Source organism: Eublepharis macularius, chromosome 8, assembly GCF_028583425.1.
Source record: "Eublepharis macularius isolate TG4126 chromosome 8, MPM_Emac_v1.0, whole genome shotgun sequence".
NCBI lineage: Eukaryota > Metazoa > Chordata > Lepidosauria > Squamata > Eublepharidae > Eublepharis > Eublepharis macularius.
The window spans coordinates 90,329,384-90,349,425 of NC_072797.1; the positions used below are offsets into that span (position 1 = coordinate 90,329,384).

The 20,042-nt window shown below is 41.4% G+C and overlaps 1 protein-coding gene across 3 annotated transcripts in view; it reads right to left on the minus strand.

Moving 5' to 3' along the window:
- Positions 1-20,042, minus strand: part of AOPEP (aminopeptidase O (putative)) — a 290,214-nt gene that overhangs the window by 260,589 nt on the left and 9,583 nt on the right. For all 3 annotated transcript variants that reach the window (XM_054986685.1, XM_054986684.1, XM_054986686.1), the window contains exons 3-4: positions 15,059-15,225; positions 3,802-3,958 (exon numbers count right to left, since the gene is read on the minus strand). In XM_054986685.1, coding sequence (XP_054842660.1) covers positions 3,802-3,958; positions 15,059-15,225 — 324 coding nt within the window. The remainder of the gene's footprint in view (positions 1-3,801; positions 3,959-15,058; positions 15,226-20,042) is intronic.

Here is a 20,042-nt window from a genome sequence, read left to right on the forward strand (position 1 = left end):
CCCTCCAAGCCAGCAGCAGAAGTAGAAGAACACATAGCCTTGGGAAAGACCTGCCTCTGAGCAGCCCAGCAGGCCCATTCTATTCATGTCTATAGATACACATTGCAATCTGATCATTAGTAATTGAAGGGCAAAGAGTGGCGGCCGCCATTGTTGTTTCACTAAGTCCTTCCTATTTCTGCTCCTTCTCTCACCCCAAACAGTGAGCAGCCCAGATTACTCTGGTGTGCTAGGCTTTGCTGAGCTGCATGAGGAGGGAGTGGGGGAGGGGTTGGAAGGTCAGATAGCATATGACCTGCTTATTTGGAGGCTGTTCCATAAACTCTCTTAGAACATGTCTTGGACAAGAGGAGCATTGACCATAGACCTTGCTGGGATGAATGATGTAACAGTGAATGGTGAAATGGCATTAACAGAATTCATGGCTAAACAAGTATTTGCAGACATGAAATTAATGTACTATGCAGTGGTCTCCATTGGTTCTCACACAGTTATATTCTTTTAAAAGTACCTACAAAGAAAAAAAATACAAGTAAAAAGTTGGGTTTTTATGGAGAATGAATTTTAAAAATCACAAGAAAAATATTTGAAATATATTTTAACCAACTAAGTATATCTTGTATGCCATTAAAGGTATTTGAATTGAATTGAGTATGATATCATTCATAGAATGAAACTTAGAATTATTTGATCTGATGTTCTGGCTGAGCTTTATGTCTACCATGCTAATTAATTCATGGTTTAATCACAGGCAAATGTCCTATTCTCATTCCCATCCAATCAAAAAGTTTCTCCTGATAGGTAATCCAGATTGATTGCTGTTACATCTTTGGAAGGCCACCTGTCAACCTACAGATTGGCTTATGCCTTTTTACAACCTGCAACAGAGGAAGAAATTTTGAAAATATGGCTTCTTCTGTCTAGGACAAAAGAAAACAAGTTGTGTATTTTTTCCTTCTAGGTTTACAAATTTACTAACTCCCAAATGGGAATAAAAGCATTTGTTGGAAGATACAGCCTTCGATTATTCCCTCCATTCTCTGAGGCTTTTAAAAGATCAAGAGCACAGTTAATCCATAGTTCAGGAGATAAGAACATAACAGCTGACATGATGGATCTGACCAACAGTCCATTTAATCCAGCATCCAAGCTCCCAGCAGCCAATCAGATGCCTCTGTAATGCCTACGCCTAGGGAAGGAGGCCAAGACCTTCTCCTGTGGTTTCAACTATAGTGCAACATGGATGTAACATGGCTAATCTCTTTATCCAGTGAAGAACAATAACACACCAGGAAGTCACAAGTTCCCTCTCTTCTCCTTCCTCTCCTCTGCCAACATCCCCCTCTCATCTCTTGTTAACACCACAGTTTAGTGCTACATCTGCACTGTTACCTGAACTGGTCTCCTTGCATTAGAATATGATTTATGGGGGGGAATTAGCTCGCAAGGAAGATGGCTATACGAGAGACGTTAACTAGAACTGAATCACCTGTGTCTACGGGGTCCCAATCCCAATAAGACAAGCAAGTCTGGTGCTTCAAATCAATCAGTAACTTTTATTAAAGAACAGAACTTCATGCACATACACACTAATTACTGGGGGAAAATAATCACACACACATGGAGAGAGAGTCCTAGGAAATATAGCCAGAGGTGTGGAAATAGAGCAAGAGGGAGTAATTATATCTACCTATCCTGGAGAAGAGGTCCAGTCCGCGTTGAGGAGGGAGAGAAAGTTTCAAACGGCCAGCGTTCTCAGCAAGGCAAGAGGCTTAGAGCAAACCTCAAGGGAACAGCGCTTGTGGATCCGGAAATGTGTTCAAACGTGTTCAGAGGAAGAGAGACTTAGGAAAGTGACCCTAAAGGAGCAGCATCCTGGGAGCTAGCACGATTTGAATGAGGCCAGGGCTCTACCTTTATAGGTAAAATGTGCCCTTAGGTGGAGGAGAGTCCTCCTAGCAGTTAGGACAAAGACTCCAACAGCTAGTTCCTGGGCAGGACAAAAGGTTTGAGTACTTTGATTGATAGCTGCCGGGGTGTATGAATATAAATGTAAAACTAGTTCTCGCACTGCACAAAAGGACGGTTTTCCTGATGAAGTACACCGGAGCTAGGTTAAGTATTTTTAGGGAGGGGATACATTGTGCCAGGAATGACTATTCTTATGAATGTCATTTGATCAGCTCCTCAAACACGGATAGGAGATCTCATCACGGGAGGAGGGAGAGGAATGTGCTAAGTGGGACTAATGCTTCGAGACCTTTGTTGCACTGGTCACGGGCGAGGCCAGGAAGATAGCAAGTCCAATTGCTGCTTAATCACCCCGCATTCCTTTGCGGCATCCCATTCATGCCATGTCTCCCGGGCAGGATTCAGCAACTGCTATAGGTCCTCTGTTGGCCAAACCACAGCCATTTTACTCCAGAGGCCTGAACATTTTTAATAGTACCAGCAACCATAAATATGAAGCTGCTATTAAAATGGCGGAGGCCAGGCCGACTGCTTACAGCACCAATAATAAGCAAGTTAATATTTATTAGGATCTGGGATTAATTAATTAGGATTAATTACAGATCTTCTTAACAAGGATCTGTAAACCTGCTTCAAACCCTGGTTAAGAGAGATCTGCAATTACTACAATAAAACCCTGGTTAAACTGAAGAACAATTAAAGCCAACAGGGACAGAAAGAGGGTGCCAGAGTAGACAGAGGAGGAAGATGGAACGTGTAGTTAGCTCCTGATCTCTTAACCACGGTTAAGATAACAGCACTTACATTTGCACCAAGCACAGATCTGTTTATCATCTGTAGAATATAAGCCAATTAATCTTAATACATGGGAATGTTCTGAATGGTGTTTCCAATTCTGAGGTAAGACTATATTAACACCAGCATATTTCAAATTCCTTTGAACAGGATCCTTACCTTAAAACTGATGACCTGTTGCAGAGCCAAAAACTTTAAATTAAAAATATATCACAGCTATAACATGATTTCTTATGGAACTATTAATTTACAAAAATATGAACAAAAAGAAACTATTAAATACAGGAAATTTCAAATACTGCTGAACTGGAAAAGTAAAAAAATATGGAAAATATAGTTATATCATAGTACAAAACGAAGAGAATTTTTTTCAAGTCTGAAGTCTCAAAATGTAGACTATCAAGGATATATAAAAGTGGTATGGCATATTATATACAGTGAACAAGGGAATAGTGTATAGCCTTTCTCACAATATTAGAACTAAGAAGCACCTGCTTAAAAATTAACATGATTGGTCAAGGGGAGATGAAAAGTTACCGTTTCTTACAGCACTTCAAATACGTTTCACAACTGAAATAAAACACAAGAGTTTGAGCCCAAAAGGCTCTTTAAAAAGTCTTATTTGTCATCAGTTCCAGCAATGCTACTAAAGATGTCAATCTGCAACCATCCAGAAGGTAATTACAGGGTTAGAAACAAAAACAGCTGGAATGACTTAAAAAGCAAATATGATCATAACCGGGAGGGGGGGGAATATGAGAACCTTGCATAGCTAAGATGTTCATTCTCCACACACTTCAGTTAAAGTGAATCCATGTAGAAACCAATTCTATTACTTAACAGTTTTGTTTTCTAGATATGCAACACACCCTTGCCCATCCTTGCCCACTGAACTAATTTCTCTTATATGGTTTCCCTTTGCTTTGATTAAACATGTTCTGCTATTGTTTCTTGACTTTGATGACTCATTTTCTTATATAACACAAGAAATGGAATACTCTGTAAAGAACATATTTTTCAGCTGTAATCACCAACCTGACATCTGCCTTTGAGAACAGTGGAAAGTCATCATCATTTCTTTGAGCATCAGTCCCACAAGCTTCTCTTCTAACTTCTGCCCAGCATCCAATAGCGATAGCAAAGGTGGATGCTGGCATTGGCATGGTCACATAATAAAACCAACTGAATACACCTATGAAAAAAGAGGATCAGTTATCTACTGCATTGTCACTTGTCCTGCTAAATCCAAAAATGCTTCCCCGTTAGCTGCCTAAGAAGCTTGAAAGTTCTTTTTTCCAAATTCTGCCATACTAGTTGTATATTATCATCCTTCGGGATTATACTATAAACCACTATTACAAGGCAGTGCTACAAATTTTGATTTCATTAAAATATTAGAAGTGTCATGGTTCTGCTCAAGCCTCTGCAAGTAGATCCACCTTTTAATTTGAGAAACCTGTTTCTGCAGAAATGATCCAACACTCATGAAGAAAAACAATGTTGCACTTACCTGTAACTGTTGTTCATCTAGGTCTTCCATGCAGGCACACATGGGGACTGCGCATGCGCAGGCCTGCCTATTTCGGAGATTTGTATAGCTCAGAACCACTAGGGGGCACCCTCACCTCTCAACGCACATGTGTGGCTGCTTTTCCCGCCGAAAACGGCTCTTAAGAGGCGGGGTGACCCCAACGTACCCCTCAGTCCTCTTTCGCCACTGAACCCTAAGGTAAGTAACAAAGACATTAGCGGGGAAGGAGGGAGGGTGTGTGTGCCTGCACGGAAGACCTAAATGAGCAACAGTTACAGGTAAATGCAACACTGTTTTTCATCTACGGTCTTCCTGTACAGTCCCACATGGGAGATTACAAAGCTTAATTACCTGGGTGGAGGTAGTGACTAGTTGTCACAGGAAAATTGATTGCAGAACTGCTGTGCCCACCGCCATCTCCTTTCTGTCTAGGACATCAAGGGCATAGTCAGCCGACACAGCCTTGAGCCTTGCAGATATCCTGGATCGGAACCCCTCTCAGGAGAGCTGCCGACGACACCTGAGACCTGGTGGAATGAGCATGAACTGCCAACGGACAAGATAAGTTTGCAGTTCTATAACACAACAAAATAGCTTGAACCACCCAACAAGCCAAGGTTTGGGGACTAGCCTTCCTACCCTTCTTTGGGCCCGAGAAGCACACAAACAGGTGAGAATCTATTCTAATAGGCTTTAAACGATCTAAGTAAAAAAGAATTGCCCTATGTACATCTAAAGAATGAAGGGCCTTTTCAGCCTCCAAATTCTGGTTACGGAAAAACACTGGTAAGGATATTTCCTGGGAAAGGTGGAAGCTAGACACTACCTTAGGTAAAACGTCTACCTTTGTCCTAAGGACCACTTTCTCCACATGGAATTTCAAATAAGGGGGCTCCTAGCATAACGCAGCTAATTCCCCCACCCTCCTGGCCGAAGTAATAGCTACCAGGAATGCCACCTTCATAGATAGAAAGCGCAAGGGGCATGTGGCCAATAGTTCAAAAGGTTTGGACATGAGTTTAGTCAGAACCAAAGGTAGGGACCACTGTCGGACTATAGCCTTGACAGGGGGAAACAAATTATTCAACCCTTTTAAAAACATCTTGGAAGTATAGTGAGAAAAAACTGTTCTCCAATCCACTGGGGGATGGAAGGCGGAAATGACCGCCACGTAAACCTTTACAGACAAATTAGACAAACCCCCTTGTTTAAGTTCCCAAAGGAAATCTTGAATTCCTGATAGAGAGGAAGAAAGGGGATCCAAGCCCCTTTCCTGACACCAAACACTAAATTTATTCCACTTAATGGTGTAGGATTGACGAGTGAACAAGCTTCTCACATTTTGTAACACATGGGTCACTCCCTCAGAGAAGGTGTGCCCTGAAGGATCAGCCAGGCAGTCAGCTTGAGTTTCTCTACTCTGTGGTGAAATACTCCTTTCCACAATAACATATCCGGTTCCATCGGGAACTAGTACAGTCAAGACAGCAACCTTAGGAGAGTGTGGAAGCACGGGTGCCATGGCCAGTACGGGGCCATCAGGATGGCCGACGATCTGTCCGCCTGAATCTTGCTGATCACCTTGGCCAGAAGTGGAAATGGAGGAAACATGTAAAAGAGGTGAGTGGACCACTTTAGTTGAAATGTGTCCCCAAGTGACTCATGGTCTATGCCGCCTCTGAAACAGTACCAGAGTTTTGTGATTTTCTTCAGAAGCAAACAGACCCACGTCTGGAAAACCCCATTCTGAAAACAAAAGGTGTAAATAAACATCTTGCAGGGACCACTCATGATTGTCCCCCTGCAACCTGCTTAAACAGTCCACTACCGTGTTGTCTATGCCTGGGATATGGACTGCTATCAACCAAACTGAATTGTCAGTGGCCCAGTTCTAGAGTTTTATCACTTCCTTACACAGAGTCACCAACGTTGTGCCCCCTTGCTTGTTTATGTAAAACATTGTTGGTGCATAAGTATCTGGACGGACCTGTTCCTTACGGTATCTGCAAACGAGATCAACGCATATAATACTGCCTTCAATTCCAGAAGGTTAATATGTTCTTGCTGTTCAGTTTCATCCCATACACCATGAGCATAATACCCTTTACAGTGAGCCCCCCAACTAAGGGTGGATGCATCTGTAGTAACAGAGAAATCTGACTGTCTACAACCAAAACGAACCCCTTTAAAAAGATTACAGTCAATCATCCACCAATCTAAAGAACCCAGAACTTGTCGGGGCATGTTCAACTTCTTGAGCTGAGGGTCCCGCTCAGGGAAGAACACAGAGCTAAACCAAAGTTGCAATGGGCACATATGTAGCCTTGCTATTGGGCCATGCAGCCCAATAAAGTTTGAACCAGACGGGCAGACTGGAATCTGCATCTTTTGAATCTTTTTATCAGTGCCTTTATCTTCAGGGCTCTCTCTGAAGGCAAAACCTCTGCATTCTGTACACCATCAATAACAGTTCCAATGAACTGAATAACCCTAGAAGGGTCAAGTTTAGACTTCTTTTGATTAACAAACAGACCCAATTTCAAACAGGTGGATAAAATTATGGAAACTTGCCTAGACACATTGGCAGCTGACTGACCGACAATCAATCAGACATCCAGGTAGGGAAAATGCAACACCCCTGGATCCTAAGGAAGGCTATTACCACTGCCACACATTTAGAAAAAAACCCGTGGAACAGTGGACAATCCAAAGGGGAGAACTCTATATTGGAAGACTTGTTCCCCGTAGGTAAAGCGTAGGAAGTTCTTGTGTTCCTCAAAAATCAAGATATGAAAACAGGCATCTTTCAGGTCTATCACGGCAAAGCAAGACTGTGGCCGCAATAACGTCAGCACTGCCTGCAAGGTCACCATCTTAAACTTACGAACTCGAATAAACTTATTCAAATTACGAAGGTCTAAAATAGGTCTAACACCTTTTTTCTCTACCAAAAACAGGTTGGAAGAGAAACCCAAGAGTGAAGATTGATCTGTAACCTCCTCAATGGCTCCCTTGTCCAGAAGGGCTGACAACTCCACCAACACCCCTGGCTGGGCCCCTTTATCAGAAAAAACAGGGAGTCGCAGGTAAAGTAACTGTAAAAACTCAACTTTATAACCAATTTGAACAATTTTCAAAACCCAAACATCAGAGGTGATCTTTCACCATTCTGCAAAAAATAAACTCAGCCTGACCACAAACATAGGATCAGGTCCCTATAATCGTCAACATTGCTTTTGGGAGTGGGCCTGCTCCTTCGACTGTTGCTGATGAGCTCCCTGTTTGCCCTAATGATTCTGCCTCCTCCTAAGAAAGGACGATTGAGGGCTCTAGTAGAACCATTGGGTATGGTAGGGATACCCCTGGTAAGGATGGAAGTGGTGCTGATAACCCCGTGAGAAAGATCTATACTGGTATCTTCCAGAAGAATGATGCTGCTGTTGCTGGGAAATAACTCCGTAGGATTGAGCGGTAAGTCTGTCCTTCTACTTTTTAGAGAGATAGTCATCCATTTTTTCTGAAAAGCGGGTAGGTCCCTCAAAAGGGAGATCTTTAACCTTGGTCTTGGTCTCTGCTGGTAAGGCTGTGGTTCTCAGTCAGGTGAATCTCTGTAGGACTGCAGTGGAGAGTAATAATCTTGTAGAAGTATCCGCCATATTTCTGCTAGTGTTGATTTGATGGTGAGACAAACGGACCGCCTCTTCCTGGATGACCTTGAGGAAGATTCTTTGATCTTCAGGCAATTTAGGAATAAAGGTGGCCACTTTATTCCACAGTAACAACTGATAGGCCGCCATCACAGCTGCATAGTTACCTATTTTAATATTAAAGGTGGCCGAGGTATAGATCTTATGCCCCATAGCATCTATCTTCCTGCTCTCTTTATCCAAGGGCACTGAGAGAGACACTTGCTTAGGCTTGGATTACATTTCCTCCGTAACAAGCAACGAAGGAGAAGGATGCAGAGACAGGAAGGAACAGGGGTTGTCCTTGGTCCTATACAGGTTTTCGGTCTTCCTACTAGTGGCGGGAGTGGAAGCCAGTTTCAGAATTAGGCCATTGATGAGATCCACAAAGCCCTCAATGATAGGAAAGCTATTGCAGGAGTGGATTCTGAATAAATGTTGTAGAATCTTGTCTTTTGACTTCGGTTCCATAGATACCACATCTACCTCTGGAGTCTTAGCCATGTGCTGAAGCAACTCTGAATATGCATGGAAATCATCTGTTGTTGAGGCTTCCTCCGAGGGACCAATCACACCCTCTGGAGAGTCAGATGGAGGTGAGTCATAGAGCCGAGGTTGTAGTGAGCTATCCTCAAGGCCCATCTCAGAGCCACGTGCAGTTCTTCTAGAACCGGTGCAGGAGTTATGTCCTCATCAAAGGGGACCTTGAACGGTCCCTAGTCAGACGTTCTGAGTGGTAGGAGTATTCTCTGCGGTGGCGATACAAAGCTGCATTTTCACTAGCACGGTAACCTCTCAAGTAAGGGCTACCCTCTCTATATAGGTAAGGGCTCATCTGATGTCTGGAACGTCCTCCTCCTTCTCGGGAAGAGTGCGATGACCATGAGCCATGATGCAGTGACTTGGAATGCCCCAATAGAGTGGGGGGCTTTTCTACTAAAATCATCTCTTCCTCCAACCAGCTCTTAGAACGAGTGGTAACGTTGGGGTGATGAATGATCACCCAACCCTCAATGCCTCTTATCATGGGGCTTGGATTCAACGTCCCCTTGAGGCTCAGTAGAAGTCTGAGAGGAGATCATGCTTTCTAAGATTGCCTTCTTGCGCTTTGAAGAGTGATGTCTTTTCTTCTTCTTTTTCCCTAGACTCAAGGGTGGATCCGATACCACTGTCAGTTCCGAGGCCTTCAGAACCGAGGAAGATTCACTCTGCTGGTTTCGAGGGGACCTTCGGTCCGAAGACACAAGCGACATGGAAGACGTTCTACTCCGAGGAGTCTTGGAACCCAAAGCCTTTGATCCGGAATTGTCTCGTCGGGACTGAGGTGAACGGTCCGGGATAACAGTTGGTGCCGAAGGTGTCCCACTCCAAGGAGTCCTCAACTCCAAGGGAATCGGATCCAAGGTAGGTATCACTGGCGCCAAAGAGCTGCAGGCCGTTAAGGCAATCAGATCCAATGATGGGTGCGACTCCGTATGGGCTGGGGATGGACGGGAGAGCGGTGTCTTTGCTCCTGAAGACTTGGGATCGAGTAGAGTCGAAGAACTCGACGTGGCAGGGGTCTTCGTCCTGGATGGTGGGTCAGTCGCAGCCATGGCCCGTTGCCATAACGAGGCCTGCAATCTCCCCGCCTGCTCTGCTCTAGCCTTCAGGGTGAAGGTACAGCAGTGTTTGCATGCCTGTGTGTTGTGGGTCTCCCCCAAACAATACAGGAAGTTCGAATGACCATCTGATCTTGTCAGCTTCCTATCACAGGAGATGCACCTCTTAAACAGAGCCTTCTCCGACATTTTCACCAACACTGAACAACAAACCTCAAACAGTGAACGAGCTAGAACTTCCAGTACCGGGGGCAAAAGAGGAACTGAAGGTATGTCGGGGGTGCCCCGCCTCTTAAGAGTCATTTTCGGTGGGAAAAGCGACCACACATGCACGTTGAGAGGCAAGGGCGCCCCCTAGTGGTTCTAAGCTATTAAAAACTCCGAAATCGGAAGGCCTGCGTGTGTGCAGTCCCCATGTGGGACTGCACAGGAAGACCGTAGATGAACCATGACTATGTAGAACCCTTGATAACATCCTTTTATGGCAGATTTTAAAAATCTGATGTAATTCAACAAGCACCTTCTATCCAGTTGCATTTTCTTTGTTAAAAGATACAAGAAATATGAATTCTGTTTTCATCTATGAACAGATTATAACTGTTGAATGTCTGGAAGGAACCACTGATGGATACTGATGTATTCTCTCTGAAGTAAAAAAATCCTGCTCATACATTCATGTTAATCACTGAACAACTGCAATGCCAAATGATGATGTGCACATCTAAAACAGACTTCACTGGTCAAATATTACATAGAGAACCAACGGATAGAGGTGTGTAATAGAAAAAAATCAGAATTTTTCTGATTTGGGTATTGGGAATCCAGTACATATCACTATTCTCACTATTCAAGTTCCAAAATACTGGTTTTGTTTTCGTATTTGTCAAAACTTTCCTATCTCACACCAAAAATTTGGGGGGGGGGGTTCAAAAGTTAAAACACTCAAATCTGGAGAGTGAATACTCACATCCAGAGTAGTGAAGCCACCACCAGTCTCTGGCTAATCCTCAATTTGAGACCAAGAGACAAATCTCAAATCCTACTGAGTCTTAAGCAAAAAAGTCAGCCAGGTTTTGCAAACTGAGTTCCACAAAACAATTACTTGGGTAATTGTGGCAAACAGGCCATAGACTGAAGTGCTGAAACCCAAATAACATCAAAAGAATATGATTAATAAAGTTTATTAAAAGATGCAGATTGAAGTGCTGAAACCCAAATAACATCACAAGAATATGATTAATAAAGTTTATTAAAAGAAGTACAAGAGAATACAGTTACAGAAGTGTGCAAACAGGAGAAGAAAGTAATAACAAGCTAAATAACTATCCTAATAATACTTTCAGGTTTTCAGTCCTAAACCAGATGTTATGTTCAGCTAGAGTACAAGAATCCAGGCAGAAGTCCAAAATCCAGAGAACACGAGTTCTAGGCTGACACCTGTTCAGGCAATCAGGTTCAAGGCACAAAAATGGTATATGGCTGCAAGCATCCACCAGCAACCATCACAAAAGAAGTGTGTAATCTCTAGCAAGGATGTAACTACAACGAAGGCTCAAGCTTTAAGGCTACCTGCCCACAGTATTGCCTTATCTGCTTGACCAATCAGTGAGTGGCTGACTTGTGACAACATGTCTCTGCAGCTAGTATGTCCTCACAGTTAACAACAAATCACTCAATTCCCAGAATGCTTAACATTAATGGGATGGAATACGGATGGGAAAACACCCTTAAAAGTTCTGTCCTTGAAGCTCTATGATCTGCACCTGTGGCTAGTTCAATCTTGCCCTTAGAGAGCCAGTTTGGGGCAGCGGTTGTTGTTATCTGAGAACCTGCAGTGCCATCTTGACTGTACTTTCTAACTAGGCCAAGAAGCCTGAAACAATGTTTGAAAAAGGTCAAGAAAGACTGGGCATAGTCAGTTTCTTGACAGATCCAGTTGTTGCATGGAGAGATTCTGAAAATAACTGGGTCCATTATTCCCTATGGGGGAATTTTTCTGGAGCTGGAGGGACTGTTTTTGGAGTTTATGGCACTAAAATTGAAGTAGAATGGAGACAAGACCCTTTAAGTTTCAAGCGAATCAGACCAAGGGGTCCAGTTCTGCAGGAGCCTGAACAAGGTCATCCCAGTTAGTGGGATGACCACGAGATAATTGTGTGATTGGATAGACAGTTCAGCTCTCCCTAACATGCAATTCCATTTGCCTGGGAAAACTGCCTCCCCCTCCCCAGCCTGGGAATCCTTCAATGCAAGGCTTCTGCCAGGCTGGCTTTGCTGGGATTCTCCAGTTCTGTTGAGCTTTGTTAGTTCTTTCTGGGAGGCTTTGAGTCAGTTGTGGTTCTTAAACCATAACATATTAGTCCCAAGATTCTACACAGAGGTTGAGAGAGTGACTACACCATATTCCCCACAATTGCTAGAAACTTTCAAATGACATTCACAAACCAGAGTTGTTTTTGCCATTGTAAAAGGTATTCCTGGCAACTACAACAGATAGAATTATTCACCTGTTTTTCCTCTGCATTCTCAGCAATATCTAATCTTCATGGGTATTTATTGTTTTTGCTCTTACTATTTCCAAGAATATGTTCTTATCCCCCATCTCTGATGCTACATTCTTTCTTTGTTCTGTGCCTTTCTACTTCTACCCACATGATCATATCCTAATCTTCCTTGTGCATTTCTGTTGCTGTCTATTGTCTCAATAGTCTGCCTTTGTGTGGCTCCCTTGGACACAGCACCACCTAGAGTGGAAACCAAAGAAATAATCATGGATGCTATGCACATTTCCACGTGGCAGGAAATGGTCCAACATACAGGCAAAAACACCAACCAGGCTTAGACTGCAAATAGTGTTTCCTGCAGAAAATACAAAAGTTAACTTCTTCTCTGCAATACTCTGTGCCAATAACTCATATAATAATCAATTGCCCTATCCAGTCTTTCATATGTGAGATGTGGAAAAATATTTCAACATATTGACTAGTTATCCCCGCCCCCCCCCGAAAAAAAGATTTTATTTCTGTATCACAAAAAAATAGTGCTAGAAGTGATAAAGACATCTTAATTTTATCACTCCATGTTCAATTATCTTTAAAATGTTTTAAAATATTTTAATCATATATTCCAACCGATGCTAAGTCTATTCATTGCATGGTAGCTGTTTGGAGGGGGGATTCTCTTACTGTTTTCAGGAGATAGTACTGCTGATAGTGTAAAAGGTTTTTATTTTTGTTCTGTATAAACATACATATTTTGTTGAAAATTGGTATATTGAAAGTGGACTAAAACACATACAAATATTACTAAATCATCTATATCTGAAATTTACAGTTCTAAGCAGAAATTCTAAGTTCCATCCTTCGAAGTTCATTGAAGTTAATGGTTTAAAAGGGTCTTAACTCTGCTTAGGACTGCACTGTTAAATGGAACAAAGGAAATCCAGCAGTTGTACTGCAGTTAATTTAACACACTGACCAAAAGCAGAAGGAAAATGCTGCATCCTCAATCAACTCAAGGAATACTCAAAAGAAGAAAGATTTTAACCCAGATCTGTGTTCTAAAATCTTTTCCACATGGGTTATATGCCCTGAGCTCAGTGCTTTTGGGAAGTGAGTTATTCCTACCTTCCCCACAGCACCATGATGTATTTGTGCACTTTGAAGGGTTTCCCAGCTTTTCTTTATTTTTTTCCAAACCTGCTTTACTGCAAAAGTTTTGAGAAAAATTGCAGCAAAACCTGGATGGCTGCAGAATGAAAGGAAAACTTCCTGTGACAGCCATTTCTCCCTGCCAGTGAGGGGCTATTTTTGTTTGTTTTTTAATTGGCCATTGAATATAGTTATATCATTACAATGCCATAACAACGTGTTTGCTTTAAAAAGGAATCTTTTTAAAAATTCAGCCATGAAAGCACTATAACTTCAGTTTGGAATATAATGCTACAATGCCAACTCATCTCTGACAGTAGTAAGTCAAACCCCTATTTTAATTAAAAACCTGTTGAACATAAATTAAAAAACCGGTGAACATAATCAAATTGATGGCTCTACTAGAACATTATGTGATAAGATCAGATTGGTTGAAGGGAGCAAACAAGCTAATAATCTACACCAGGGACCAAAAAAAATTAAATATCATTTAGCTGGGGAAAAGGTGTTTTCTAATTTTTTTTTCTCCTTAACAGTAAAACACACTAAACACAAATCCCAGGAAAGTGATTGGAATGGGAACCTTTGTACGTGGGTAGGCAAGAGACAACAACCAGGAGAACCAATTCCAGTTGACATCAAAATTCAATAGTCTAGAGACCGACCAATGCACTCAGGAAAACTTGAGCTATGGAACTTTATTATACCTCTACTGATCCAGTAATATCCAGTAAAGCAAACTTCCCAGAGTGTGTGTGACACAATCTCTCTAAATAAGGAGGGCTGACCAGCAGGACCAGCTCAGGCTACTAAGGTGTCCCAAGGTCCCACCTCCATGTATCCATCACCCTGCAGGAGCCTGCGCAGTTCAGTTTGGATGGATTTGAGGTGGTGGCTACACTGCTGCTGCCCAAGAAGGATCCAAGCCAGGCTGCATGAAAAGCCTCTTCCTCTGCAGCACAGTTTGCAAGAGAGAAGATGTGAACCTCCTCTTCTGTTCCTGCCACTTCGGCAGAATCCAGGCCAGGCTGCACAGGAAGCACCATTCCAGTTGGATGGATCTGAAGCATCAGGAACACAAGAGAAGTTACAAACCTGCCATACTGTACACATGCTGTACGAACATCACTCCATTTTTGCATATAGTTACACCTGCACAGTTCAGGAGATCAGCCTATTAAGAGCCATTACATACAAGATCCCATTGAAACAAGCCACTCTAATGAAATCAATGGCTTGTATCAAACACCTGTACATGAAGGACATTATAGAGTTTTCCCTCATAGTCCTCCATTCCTGCAGTCCTTTCCATCCTCCAAGAAGATCACTTCAGAGGCTTCAAATTCACATTATTCAGAGGGCTGGCATGAAAAAGGAGGAGTGGATGAAACTGCTCCCCTCCCTCAGTGTATCTGTGCCTGCTGGAGGAAAAGTAGTAATTTAACCCCTGTCCCTCCTCAATCCAGCTCAACTCATGTGGCTATTCCCCTAAGGAGATCCCATAGCCTTGGTAATGCTGGGAGGCCAAAAGGGTCTTCAGGAACGTGTAGGAATGCAGGAAAACTCCATATCACTTGCACTTTCATGAAATTTACAAATTACTAATCAGGAAGTCCTAGACTTTGCAAGGAGATAGGAGGTGTTGATGAGAAAGGAGAGACCAGTAAAAATTTGAAAGCCAGAAAACTGTGAAAACAGAGAAAGGCAGGGTCAACAAAGGTAGAAGGAGAGCTTGGAGTATAAGAATGCAATTTATCAGATGTACTCTAACAGTGTTAACATCTCCCAAATGACATTTTGTGCTATATATGATGCATTCGGTACCTTTCTTGGATTCTGTTGGTTCCGCAGCATTTTCACCACTCATTAGAACAACAAAGCATGCATCTGCTCGGACTGTAGCTTGCCATGTTGACATGGCAACAGGCGGTTCCTGGCATGGAAAAAGGGCCCTGTTGTTTATTGGAGATCCAACTGTATAAACACATGGCCTATAAGAAAGAAAGATAAGAATGAAGGAATACACACTGTACAAGTCATTATCCTAGTTCATCTGTTTTTCATCTAAGTTGAGACAGTGTTGGAGAGGAATCTTTAAATGAAAAAAATATTTCTGAGTTGCTCTGCTCTCCTATTTCTTCAAAATCAGGAGGTAAAGCAGTAAAATAACAGCACATCTAACAGTCTTCACTCTTATATGATATGTGCAAAGCAGCATCATTTCTTCATTACACCGAATCATCCATAAATTGATCAACTATCAACTACTTCAACTGCGATAGCCTCAGTTTCATCATTTTAGCTTCTAGGGAGAGTTCAGGCTTGATTTGATTAGGAAGCCACTTATTTGTCTTTTTGGCCATCCATGGTATCTGTAAAACTCTCCTCCATCACCACATTTGAAATTAATCAATTTTCTTCCTATCAGCTTTCTTCACTGTCCAACTTTCACATCCATACATAGTAATTAGGAATACGATACTGTGGATTATCTTGATCTTGGTCCCCAACAACACATCCTTGTCTTTAAAGATCTTTTCTAGTCCTTTGATAGCTGCCTTTCCAAGTTTCAGTCTCCTTCTGATTTCTTGGTTGTAGTCTCCCTTTTGGTTGATGACTGAGCCAAGAAACAGAAAATCTTTTAACAATTTCTTCATTGTCAGCCTTAAAATCGTGTAAGTCCTCATTACTTTTGTCTTCTTGATGTTCAGCTGTAATCCTGCTTTGTCACTTTCTCCTTTAACCTTAATCAGTAGCTGTTTTAAGTCTTCACATGGATACTAAATTCACCTTTAGTGACCACAGTGTCTGAACAGCTGTCCCCCAGCTGGCAGCATGGTTATTACGGCCCATGCAACTCATCAGGTAGCACTGAGAATCAAGGCAGTCTGTATTTGAATAGACCCATCCCTTCACCTGCATAGTCTTGCTCTGGGTTCAGTTTCTTGATAATACCAAAATGTGTCAAAAGTCCAATTTAAATATAGTGATGGTATTGAAGAAGACCTTCCTGGTGCTGGCGGAGGAGGAAGTGAGGAAGACCCTACTAGTTTGCTAGCAGCAGCTGAGTAAGATCTGTCTGTTTTCCCTCTACTCATAGGTACTTAAAGCTAGAGATTCAAGGCAAAGAGCACAAGTCAAAGAGCTCTTGGCCTTCAGTTCATAGCATGACGGTTGTCGCCTAGAGCTGGGAAGAAAATCTGCTCACAGAAAGACAAAAACCTACTCTGTATTAAGTAGTCTGTTCCCTCCTTCCTTTTGCTGCTTTGTTTAATTTATTTACTTCATTTATATCCACCTTTCTCTCCAGTGGGGACCCAAAACGGCTTACGTTATTCTCCTCTACTTCATTATAATCTCGCATCAACTCTGTGTATCTAACTGACCCAAGGTCACCCAGCAAGTTTTCACAGAAAAGCAGGAATTTGAACCTGGGTCTCCTAAATCCTCATCTTAAGCTCTAACTATTTCACCATACTAATTCTCAGGGGTTGTAGTATATGGCCATTTGGGTCCCCACTGGGGAGAAAAGCAGGATTGGTTAAATAATTAAATAAGCCTCAGCATCATATTTAAACTGCACTGCAAAGTACTTACTAAATTTGCATGACAGCAAAATATCCACACAGGCTAGAGATCTCTGATGAGCAAACAAACCACATACATTTTGCACGGGTCACAGCATTAAGCAAGATACAAAGTCTCATGGGATAGCTCTTTTGCCTTGCCTGCATCATGCTTAATTCTGTCCACACTGGCCAAACCCATGAACTGACTTTTGTGTACACAGACGTGAGTTAGTTTTTCTGACATCATCATCACTGATTGTCTTAACTGATCACATTGCTTTCCAGAGTTGCAGAAAATATTTCCAAGTCCTTGATTACTAGTTTTGCACATTAAAAAAATTAAATGAAACTTTTTAAAAGCTACACTGACCAGTAGAATTTTACTGTGGTAACCTCATAATCTATTTCTCAGTATCACTACTCTTTTATCATATTTATTGAGAGAATAGGAAGTACAACCAGACCACCTGTTACCTGACACATGCTGTTATCCTCCCACACTGAGACTTCAATGCTGAGGCTAAAAATATCCTTAAGAATATCAGAAATAAACCTGACAATCATTTTCCTCTTTTATAATCCCTTCTCTCAAATACCATGGGAAAAATCAAGAGTATTCTCCACAACACAGTATATTAGGCTGTATTGGATGAACTGCTAATTCATTATCAGACATTACAAATATCAAAGTTCTTCTCAGCTTTACTCCAGCAGACCATAGACCACTATGCCATCAGAGAGACAGGATGCATTCCAAGCTCCCCCACAAGCTTCTCTGTTTGGTACAGGGAGATGCTGGAACAAAACAAAGGAGAATAATCCCAATTGCACATAAAGAGGCTCTTAACACATGCATACAAAATTACTGGATTTCAGCCTCTGAAATAGGATAGGTTTATATACAATATGGAAAAACATATGATAATTTGTCACAGAGTTTATCTGCATTTACCTTTCTTCTATAGGAGGAATTCCATGACTAGATTACAGAAGAAGCAAGCAACCATTCTACATCTCTTCTTTCTACACCTACTTCATAGGTTTGTTGGTAAGTTTAAGTACAAGTTTAAAGTATATTCCAAATTTAAAAAACACTATAGCAACCATTCCATGTGCTTAGGGAGGCTTTGATCTCAAACTGTAGCATCTCATGCTAAATAGCAAACTATTATTTTAAACTGAGAGAAGTTTCAAATGTTGTTTGGACATGGTATGGGGTTTGGCTGCTCCAAGTCAAAAATCCCAGTGACAAGTATGAGCCCTTGAACACACTTAGTCTGGTGATCCTTTGCCTACAGGCCAGTATAAATAACTATAAAAGTATCACCAACCAATTACAATGCTTTGTTTCAGCTTTGTTCCAGATTTTTACTTGGTTTTTGTTTCCGCAGTTCTAATTCTATTACGTTGTTTACTGGATGTCCCATACTGTGAATCTGACTTGAGACTCAGAGAGAAAGGTGAGCTACAAATAACACAAATAAACAAACAAACAAATCTCTTAATAAAGTGGGAAATGTGTGGTTTGGCTTGTGCCATATCAGACTGCAGGTTGAAGTTAATATGACTGAATGCTATTCCATATTAAAAATAATCTGAAAAAAGCCATTCTCTCTGACATGCCCATTTTGTATGTGCAGAGAATGCTGTATGGAGGAACATTCAGTCATATTAGCCCCCAACACCAGTTTGAAATGGTACAGCCTAGACACAAGTTTACTACATCACTGACAAGTCTTAGTTTGTATGATTTTTTTAGGGTATACAAATGAATACTGGGGTGGAACCTGCACCTATCCTGCCACTCCACTGAGCAAAGTTTGATGCCTTCTTCTAGCCTAAAGAGCCTTTCTCCAATTAAGTGATTCTTCCGTTGAAGGAACCTCCCTTAAGCTGGAAGAAAGCTCCTTGGAGTATGGATGGAGCCACCGTAACATACATACAAACAACATTACTTTCCAGTTTTTCTAATCTCTCTAAGACTATAAAGTCCTAAAAGTACTAAACTAATAGTAGGTCTTCCCAGATTAATTCTATGGAAAAAGTGGCAGATTATAGACAGCTACTTTGCCTTTTGTTTATATGCACCTTTGACAAATATAGCAATATCAGATTTAAAATTATTCATTTTAAACAATCAATTTCTATAGGATGGACAGCTTGGTTACTGTAGTGGAACTCAAGAGAAAGCTTTATTGTCAAATACTACAGCGCTATTGTCAAACGTTCCACTTTCATTTTAACTTTCTACTACCAATATATGATTTCATTCATGCAAAACAATTTCTTAAACAAAGGCTATGAACCTTAAGCTATAACCAGGGAGGGGCTGAAAAACTATCCCACTAGTCACAAATAGCAAAGAGTTATTGAGTCTATGTAAATAATAGTTTAGAGTTCAGGTGCACTCCCACCCTTATGCGCATCTTCCTGCATCGGCTACAACAGCTCACTGCTGGGAAGAGGTCAGAAGAATGTAAAAGTGGTACTGCAGCAGGACAGAGACTTCATTTTTGCACTGGGTTTGTTGTCTTTTGGCCTCAACAGTGGGAACAGGAAAATGAGAATGGAGTAACTGTTGTCTTCACAGTGGTTTGCCTGTTGGGACAGGATAAAGGTTTTGACCCCTGCTAACATGGAAAGAGCTGGGTATGGAGTTACATTCAATAGGCAAAGAGGTGCAAGGGTACTAAACATATACATAAATGCCCAGGAGTTAGCAGCTGAAGAGAATATATAAGTAAATTTACTCCTGACCAGGTAGTCATGCATCTGACAAAGAGAGCTGTGGTTCTCGAAAACTTATGCCTCAATAAAGTTGGTTAGTCTTAAAGGCGCTACTGGACTTTTTACAAGATGACAAAACAACAATAGGAAAATGGTCAAGAGCTGACAAATGAGTAACCAAGATGATAGTAGAGGAGTAAGTAAAATGCATGATTTTAGAAATAATTACAATATTATTACATACTCTAAAGATTTCAAGTGTTTTTGTATGTGTGTTTAATATGATGATAGTGAATTATATGTAGCATTTGCATAACAGAATTATCTGTTGGCTAAGGTCAAGCTGTCTTCAAATATTAGCAGATTTTTTTAAAGCATATTAAAAGTTAGTCAAAAGAACAACCATTTTATCTTGGTAGCACTAATATTTATTTTTCAGTCATTACAAAACAATTTCTTAAACAAGAACTATTAACACTAGAGGAAATGGAAATAAAAAGAGCTGGACTTAC